Here is a 9,686-nt window from a genome sequence, read left to right on the forward strand (position 1 = left end):
GCTGACCCGATGCGCAAGCTGGGTTGGAGGCTTTGGGGTGGCTGCCAGAGCGGTGGCCCCCCGGGGCCCCTGTGCAACCAGCCGTGCATTTGCTCCAGGTTCTTCAAGTCCACGTGCTCCCGGCGCAGCTGCTCCCGCTGCTCTAGCAGCTGCTGTCGCATGTCCTGCAGTAACTGAGTCCTCTGAAGAAGTCTCATGAGTTCTTGTCGGAGATGCCCGTTGTCCGCCTTGAGGGCCTGTGCGTGGGAAATGAGGGAACGCGCGGCCTCCCGCTCGGATCGGCGCGTCAGGGACTGCACTTGCAGCCGCGCCTCCCGCTCGAAAGCCGACTTCTCATCCAGGAAGCGTCGCTTCACCCGGTGGAGGAGCTGCGTGTGCTCCACGCGCATGTGCAGCAGCTCGCGCTCCAGGGTCCGGATTCGCGCCAGCTGCTCCAGCTGCAGCTCCTACATGGGGTGGGGAGCAGGGGGCGCCGATCAGCGCACCGGTAGGGAGCGCGCCCATCCCTCTCAAGCCCGCCCGGTCCGCGGGGGGCGCGCGCACTGGCCTTGTAGGGCTGGAGCTCCTGCACCTGCTGCATCATGTTTTCCGCGCGCTTCTTCATTTCCTGCAGCTGAGCGCGCACCCCATCCTCACGGCCGTGGTAGAAGGACGCCAGCTCGGCTCGCTGCCACCGGATCTGCGCCAGGTCCATGCGGTTCTGGTCCTCGACGCGCACGACGGCGTTGGCGCAGCGCAGAGCGTGCGCGCTCACGTAACCGACATAAAGCCGGTTCTCTTCGCGCAGACGCTGCGCCTCGCTGTTCAGGAACGCATTGTCCTGCAGCACCTCGTCGATCCGCTGCTCACAGGCCACCAGGCTTTCTGAGAGCAACGTGTACTCGCGCTGCAGGTACTGCGCGCGCTCCGAGAGCGGTTGCTCCGCACTTTCCTGCTTGCGCCCCGCGTTTTGTCCGCGCTTCTTCTTGGGCGCCATGGCTTGAGGCCCAAGCCAACTGGACTCATGAGAGCGCTGTGCTCCACCCGCTCCCCCAGCTCAGTTACTCCCCCCTTCTTAACCCGAAAATTCTGGAGAACTACACCCTAGGTTCAAGGGTGTGTCTTCAGATTATGAGGTTCAGAGCAGGCAGGATTAAGGATCAGAAAGCACCGTGGCCAATCTGTATATAAGCGTTCCCTCCAGACCACAGCTTTCGCATCCTGGTGCATAGCTCTAGGAATGTTGATGTCCAGCTTGAACATCCTCTATGGAGACAGAACTTGCTTGCAGTGCCTCGACCTCATCCCATTCTGTTGCTCTGGCAACGGCTTGGTTCAATCATTCTTTCCCTACGGTTTCTTATATCCTTGCATGGCTCTTCAGTTACAGTGTCGCAGGTCAGGCAGAGCTTCAGCTTCAAGAACTGAACTAACTTCCAAGTGCCCAGCCTCCACTCACCCGGGTCTTAGTGCTCTCGCTTTCACTCCACTAGCTGCGCTTCAGGCCCCACAGCATAAGGGGACTCTCACCGACGCTCCCTCCTCTATCCAGCTTTTGAGTGAGCTCTCCCCCTGCCCTTGTGAAGTCTTCATGCTCTCAGGATGAAGCCTCCCCACAACATTTGTTTGTTTGTGGAGACAGAGTTTGCCTGTGTAACAGAGCCCAGGTTGTCCTGGACTCCCTTTGTAGGCCAGACTGGCTTCAAACTCGCAGACATCAGCCTACCTTTGCCTCCAGAGTGCTGGGATTAAAGGTCTTCAGCTCCACACAGCATTTCTAAGGGGACTCTTGGCATCTAAAGCCTTGATGGAATGCTACTACCTTTCAGATAAAATGCGCGATGAACAACGGACTTCACTTCATAATCCAAGTGCTGGAGACTCGGTAGCCAAAGGGAAATTTTATTTTACAGCCTTGCTAAGTCTGTGCAACCTACTGAAAAGGGCAAAAGTAGCTAGTCTGCAAGTTTGGCTCAAAACAGTGAATATATATATATATATATATATATATATATATATATATATATCCCTCTCCCTCCGAATTCCTCATTGGCTAGGTTCTTCAGGGAGGTAAAATTTTCCCTACTTCTCTGATTGGCATAGAAACTTTCCCATCCTTCTGGGGTTCAAAATTTACATGGGCTCAGTTCCTTAGTACATCTGTGATAAATTTAAAAGGGTCCACGTAGGAAGGTGCCAGCTTCAAGCTAGAGAAGCCAGGGACCTAGTGCTTCCTGCTTGTCTGTGGGCCATTAATGAGTACTAAATGCCCCCCAGGTTAAAAATGGACTCTTTTGCCCACTTTTTATTTTTATTTTTTGGCCAGTGCACTTTTCCACGAGGCCCATCCATTCTACCTTCTTAGCTTTCTTTGCCTGTAAGCCAGACATCTAGAGGATACCAGGGGTCCACCAGGGATTTGACGTCTCCCTTTTTGCTATGAACTCTATATGGACAGTGACTTTACAGGATTCAGTCTTGATCAGAAAACATCAGCAGTGTGCTGGTTTGCTAGTGGATACTGGATGTGACAACGGTTCAGTGGGGGGTGCGGGCTCAGCAGAGTGGCAGCAAATAAACCACGGGCTTGTGTTGACTCTGTCGGCTGTACAGGGATGTCACCATCACCCTGCCAAGCAAAAGGGCAGCAGCCAAGATCACCTAGAAGTACTCTCGCACACAATGCCCAAAGTGTTTACAGTGTTTGACCAATCACAGATCTAGGAGGCAAAAGAGACCTTTGACATGATCAGCGAGGCTAGGCAGTGGTGGTACATGCTTTTAATCCTGGCACTCAGGAGGCAGAGCCAGGAGGATCTTTGAGTTTGAGGCCTGCCTGGTCTACAGAGTTGAGTTCCAGGACACCTAAGGCTATGTGCAGAGATCCCTACCTCAGAGAGGAGGAGAAAAAAAAAAAAAGACACAATCAACTAGAACCAAATTGGCTTCCTAAACAAGGAAGAGTTGAGAATTGCACTGTCTATTTGCCTCACTGGGGAAAAACCCAGTTTGTGGATACCTGGATGCCATGCAGTGCCAGTCTCCATCAGTGTCACCCTGTTCCTCAGTATATTTGGGGAGATGTCACCCGGCAACAGATCCCGAGGATGTCACTAGGAATGCTTTTGGTAGCTTAGATGAAGAAGCAGCAGGGCCAGAGAGACTACCATAGAGAGCTGCTGATATCCCCCATGTGTCTGTATACAGAGGAGGAAGTGGGTGAGCTATACAGAGAAGCCCTTGTTCACAAAAGTAGATTTCAGCTACATGGAGTTCACACACAGCTTTCAAGAGGAAGCAAAAGACAAAGATGACTGGCTTCCAGATCAGCAGACAGACAAACATTCCTGCTGCCACTTGGGGTGTTTCTGAAACTTTTGTCCTCAGCATTATAACTTTTTTTTGCTTTCCTCGTTTTGTATTCTTAACCGTTTGGGGACACATGTGAAGGTTTGATCTTGTAATCTTAGCACTTGAAAGGTGGTGGCAGGATGATCAAGGAGCTAAAGGCTAGCCTGGGCTACATAAGACCCTGTCTTAAAAAAAATATGTAAGTAACTCGGTGGTGGTGGCACAAGCCTTTAATCCCAGCACTGGAGAGGCAGAGGCAAGTAGATCTCTGCGTTTGAAGCCAGCCTGGTCTCCAGAGCAAGTTCTAGGACAGCCAGATTTGAACAGAGAAACCCTGTCTCAAAATAATAATAATAATAAATAGTGATAATAATAAAGCACAAGTAAAAATAAAATGATATTAAGCATGATGGTATGAATAGGTATGGCTCCCATAGACCCCTGTGTTTAGTTAGAAGATGTGGTTTTGTTGGAGTAGGTGTGGCCTTGTTGGAGAAAGTATGTCAACACCGAGGCTGGCTTTGAGGTCTATGCTGAAGCTCTGCCCAGTGTGGCACAACCATCTGTATCTTTCTGCTGCCCGTGGATCAAGATCTAGAACTCTCACCTCCATCTCCAGCACCATGTCTGTCTGCACACCCCCTTGATGGTAATGGACTGAGCTTCTGGAACTGTAAGCCAGCCCCAGTGAAATGTTGTCCTTTATAAGACTTGCTTTGGTCATGGTGTCTGTTCACAGCAGTAAAACCCTAACTAAGAAAGACACCAAGTTTAGGTTCTAGTGAGATGGCTCAACAGGTTACGGCACTTGCCACCTAGCCTCATGGCCAGACTTTAGTCATTGAAATCTACATACTGTAAATTGTCCTGTAACGTGCCCACACTTGATACACATACATAAAAATCAAATTTAAGCCGGGCATGGTGGCGCACACCTTTAATCCCAGCACTCTGGAGGCAGAGGCAGGCGGATTTCTGAGTTCGAGGCCAGCCTGGTCTACAAAGTGAGTTCCAGGACAGCCAGGGCTACACAGAGAAACCCTGTCTCGAAAAACAAAAAAAACAAAAACAAAAACAAAACAAAAATCAAATGTAAAGACAAGGAAGAATCTGTTTTAGTATTAATATTTAAAGTAACTTGACTATGAGAGTCTTGTAAGGCAACTAGGTGTCGGTCTTAAAATACTGTCTTTTGGGCTGGAGAGATGGCTCAGGGGTTAAGAGAACTGACTGCTCTTCCAGAGGTCCTGAGTTCAATTCCCAGCAACCACATGGTGGTTCACAACCATCTGTAACAGGATCTGATACCCTGTTCTGTTGTGTCTGAAGACAACTTTAGTGTACTCATATAAATTAAATAAATCCTTAAAAAAAATACTGTCTTTTACTATGAAAGTCTACCTAACCTGTTACAGAAAACTGGGAAAAGACCAAAACCATTGTAGATGGGATCAGTCTATGCCCCATCTATGATCAGGCTACTATATATGACGGTCCTCCGAGTCAAACACCTGCCATCTTCAGGAGTTCAGCCATGCCCACTTGCAAAAGAGCAGTCTAGCTTGGTTTCTTGACTGTGTACATCCCCTCCTAGAGGGACAAGGACAGTCATGGGACCCTAACTTGTGTCTGCAGCACCCTGTGGTCTGCAACTCTGCTTTAATTGCACATGGCCTAAGTGGGGAGCTAGAGGCTAGAGGGAGAGAAAGGACCAGGACAGAGGCCTCTGTCTAGGGAGGTATGGAAAAGCCACCAACCCAGTTGAGGAGGACTTTCCAATGCAGCCTTTTGGTGGAGGGACCACCCTCACTCCACTGAACAACTCCTCATCCATGCTCTTGTCAGGAAGCCCAATAAAACCCAGCAGTCTCCCCAGAGTAAACTTCGGTAGAACTGTGCTTGGGTTTATCTTTAGATCTTAGGAGGAGAAAGAAAAGAGAGAGATGTTACTGAAGTTGCCTCCAGAACAGAATTTTAGCAACAGGGGCTCTTACATTTTTTTCTTCTCCTCATGACCTGTTCTTCTGCAGGCCAGGGCAACTGATACACGCTAAGCAACTTTTCTGAACTTTTGGCATCACCTGATTAAGGTGGCTGCAATTCCATAAACGATGGAGACAAATCAAAAGTGTAAGAGTCAAAGATTTACCAGGCATGAATTGATATTTAAAAAAAAAAAATTGGGGGTGGAGAGATGACTCAGCAATTAAGAGCACTGGCTGCCCTTCCAGAGGTCATGAGTTCAATTCCCAGCAACCACATGGTAACTCACAGCCATCTGTAATGGGATCTGATGCCCTCTTTTGGTGTGCCTGAAGACAGCTACAGTGTACTCATATAAATAAAATAAATAAATCTTTTAAAAAATTATTGAAGAAAACGTGGAGCTGGAAGGATGATACCCCAAGGGGCAGCAGGAATGTTTATCTGTCCATCTGGAATCCAGTCATCTTTGTCTTTCGCTCCCTCTTGAAAGATGTGTGTGAACTCCATGTAGCTGAAATCCCTTTTGGTCAACAAGGGCTTTTAGCTCAATAGCTCACCCACTTGAGACAACTTCCGGAGGGAGGGGTTTGTTTGGAGCTTCCTGTTTCAGAGGGTTAGGGACCACCGTGCATTAGCAAAGATAAGGTGGCAGGCATCAACTGAAAGTGCACATCATCTGGGGTCTTCTGGTTTGGGACATTATTTTTTTCTTTTTAAGTGAAGGTCTCACTATATAGCCTTGGCTGGCCTGGCATTTGCTGTGTAAACCAGACTGTCCTCAGAGAGATCTGCCTGCTTGTGTCTCCCCAAGTGCTGGGATTAGAGGCATGTGACAACACCACTGGCCTGAGAGCTCTGACATACTGCCTTCAAAAAAGCCACACCTCTTTTTTTTTTTTTTTTAAGATTTATTTATTTATTACATGTAAGTACACTGTAGCTGTCTTCACACACTCCAGAAGAGGGCGCCAGATCTCGTTACGGATGGTTGTGAGCCACCATGTGGTTGCTGGGATTTGAACTCTGGACCTTTGGAAGAGCAGTCGGGTGCTCTTACCCACTGAGCTATCTCACCAGCCCAAAGCCACACCTCTTAATCCCAAACAGTTCAGTCACCTGAGAATCAAGTATTCTAATGCCTAAGACTTCTGGGGGAAAATCTCATCCAGACCACACTACCACTCTCTCTCTCTCTTTCTCTCAGTGATATCTTTTCTTGTCTGTCTGTCCTCTACTCTCCTACAAGACACAAGGCATATTGTAATTAGTGACCCCGTGATCAAAGAATGGGCTGAAGCCCTAGCAAGGCAGAGGAAAGATGTGTGTCTTTCCCTTCTGAGTATCAGATTGTAATTATTCTTACTTAAAATACTGGGATATTTAATAGGCATGCAGGAGTTGGAGCCTGAAGTTGACTGCCAAAAAAAAAAAAAAAAGGAAAAAACAAAAAAATCCCACAAAACCTTATGCCTTATACCCAGTGGACCTTGGAAGAAAGAACTCTACCAAGTTCAGGAGGGAAAGTCCTTATAAGTCTCTTAAGGGATATAAGACTTGTAGCTGAAGACTACAGAAATCTGCAATCGGGGAAAGAATGAATATAGACTGGGTTTGCTTCTCAGACTCTCCAGTGTGAGACAGCCATTGCTGCACAAATTGGTGATGTGCTCGCTGAGAAAGCTCGAGGACCAGCCAGGTTTGGAGCCCCAGAATCCCTGGAAAGGACAGGCATGGTAGTTACTCTTCTAATCCCAGCATGGGGAGGTAGAGACAGACCCCCAGGTCTTGCTGGCCAGCTAGTCTAGACTAATCAGTAAGTTTCAAGACAGTGAAAGACCCAGTCTAAAGTTAAAACACACACACACACACACACAATGAAAACAAAACCCCACCCACACAAACACATCCCCGTCCACATGCACATCCACACATGCACAAACAACATAATTTCTGCTTGGTTCCATCTATATTTGGAGCTATGGAAAATGGGAACGAGTCTGTGGGAGCCAGGCGGCCAGTCAATAGTTATTAAAGAAAGATGGGACATGTACAGGCAAACATAAAAGGACTAAAGACACTTCGCGCTTAGCTTTATAGTCTTTGTGCGTCACGGCATATTTAAAGACCACAGGAACCCATGGCTACCACCTCTTCTCCAGGCTGTTGTGTGGCCTAGAGCAGTCACAGAGATGCTTCCTTCTGGCCCTGGAAGTGGACAGAGGCCAAGACTACAATGAAGCGGGCAGATGTAATGAGCCAGTGAACTGTAGGTTCTTTCTCCTTCTTATCTCCAAAACCTTTAGAGATAACATTTGAGTGTAGCTTTGGGCCGGAGTTCAACACTCTCAGGAATGTGCCAGGTAGCCTGGAGGTATTGATCCGTCCCCGAGGAGGCAGCACAGAGGCTTTAAGGAAAGATACCCGGAGAATCTCTCCCTTTTGAGGGCTACTGAGAAGCTGAAAGCCAGAAGATGGCTTAACGTTTTCAGAGCTCTCTTGGAGGAGGAGTTTATGGCCACGGAGCTTCAAGTTTGAGTATGAAAATGAGTCACACCTTCAGGCTTTCTCTGAGCTCTCTTAAGATTCTGTACTGTATCTATCAGAATGACTGGTTCCAGGCTGTGCTACAAGACCAGGAAGGACCTGTTAGAAAAATTTGCATCTCAAGGGCAAAATTGTTCATTCAGCCTGTGTCACCAGCATGCTTTGAGGAACCTAAAGAGCAGACAAGGGACACAGTGTCCTCTAAAGAAGGATGACTCATGTGGCGCTTGGTGTGAGGTCAGCCTAGGCTACAGAGTAAGACCTTGTTTCAAAAACTATTTTTAAAACAAAGCCTATCATGGGGAGTTGGATCCACTCAACTTCAGTCCACTCTCCAGGTTCATGGGTTTTTTGTTTGTTTGTTGTAATTTTTTTTTTAGAATGAAATTTGGATTTCTAAATGAAAGTGAGGCTTCAGGCGTTGTGACCTGTACCTGGGCCATGGTCTTCCATGGTGTGTCTTACTCCTGGAGGCACACACTGTTGGGGTATTGGTTTTTCATTTGAGGCTTCTTGGTCTCTTATCTAGGAAATGAATCTACTGTTTAACCATCTTCACCCACAAAATTTAAAAAATACACTTATCCCCCAATTTTAAATTGGCTTTGAAATGTAAGGAAACATTTAAACATTAAAAATTGCAACAAAACCAAAACCAACCAACCAAAGCCCCAAACAAAACAAAACAAAACAAAACAAAAAAACCCACCCTACATTTTAGAGACCTAAAACTCTTTATGCCATTAAGAACAGAGTTCCCCCCAGATCCTGAGAGCTGGCCTTGCACCATCTTTTGGTACCGAAGCTAAGGACCTCCGAGGTTGTCAGGAAACAATAAAAATGGAAACTTCAAATCCAATTGGTTATTTTGATGATATCTCTATAGACATTTGAGTGGTCTTTTAAAGATGTTACAAAACACCATGTTAGAATTTGCTTGAAACAGATTTTTTTTAAACTTTTATTTTTATTGTTTTGAGACAGGATCTCACCATTTCCCCCTGGCTGGCCTGGGATTCACTATACAGACCAGGCTAGACTTGAACTCACAGAGATCTACCTGCCTCTGTCTTCCAAGTGCTGGGATCATATGCCACCATGCCTGGCAAAGTTGAGTTTTAAAAATAAAGTTTTAAAATTATTTTTATTTGATTTGATTTACTTTTATGTGCATAGGCATTTTGCTTGCATGCTTGTCTGTGCACCATGTCTGTGCCTGGTGCCGGCAGAGGCAAGAAGAAAGAGGGCATCAGATTCCCTGGGATAGAGTTACAGAGTTACAGAGAGCTACCACATAGATGCTAGGAAATGAAGCCAGTGCTCTTAACCACTAAAGCATCTTGCCAGCCCTTAAAAATAAGTTTTAAGGACAGCAGGGTGGGAAAAAAAAATCACCTTTTGTCCTATTTGGAAACAATTATTTTTCAAATTTCTACTGGGCAGAGAAATTACCAAATAAGAATATTTAATCAAGGGCCAGTGAGATGACTCAGCAGGTGGAGGTGCTTGCTGCTAAGACTGACAGCCTGAGTTCAATGCCCATGTGGCAGAAGGAGAGAACAGACTCTCACACATAGCTCTCTGATGTGCATGATGTGGGTATGGCCTGTGTGCACACATAGACATACACATAAATCAATGTTTAGGAAAGACTGGCTTTTTGAGACAGAGTTTCTCTGTGTGTCACCCTCGCTGTCCTGGAACTCACTCCGTAGAGCAAGCTGGCCTCAGCCTCACAGAGATCAGCCTGCCTCTGCCTCCCAAGTGCTGAGATTAAAGGCATGCACCACCATTGCCCAGCTTGAAAAAGAATATTTAATTGATCC

General features: G+C 46.9%; 1 protein-coding gene across 1 annotated transcript; it reads right to left on the minus strand.

The window, feature by feature from the left end:
- Positions 1–215: 215 nt before the first annotated feature.
- LOC147000745 (coiled-coil domain-containing protein 166-like) lies at positions 216–1,478 on the minus strand. Its single transcript, XM_085831669.1, has one exon. The coding sequence runs from the start codon at positions 974–976 to the stop codon at positions 353–355; it is 624 nt and encodes a 207-aa protein (XP_085687795.1). The 5' UTR covers positions 977–1,478; the 3' UTR covers positions 216–352.
- Positions 1,479–9,686: the final 8,208 nt, after the last annotated feature.

This window comes from Mus caroli, unplaced genomic scaffold (genome assembly GCF_978045245.1).
Source record: "Mus caroli unplaced genomic scaffold, Mus_caroli_1 scaffold_16, whole genome shotgun sequence".
NCBI lineage: Eukaryota > Metazoa > Chordata > Mammalia > Rodentia > Muridae > Mus > Mus caroli.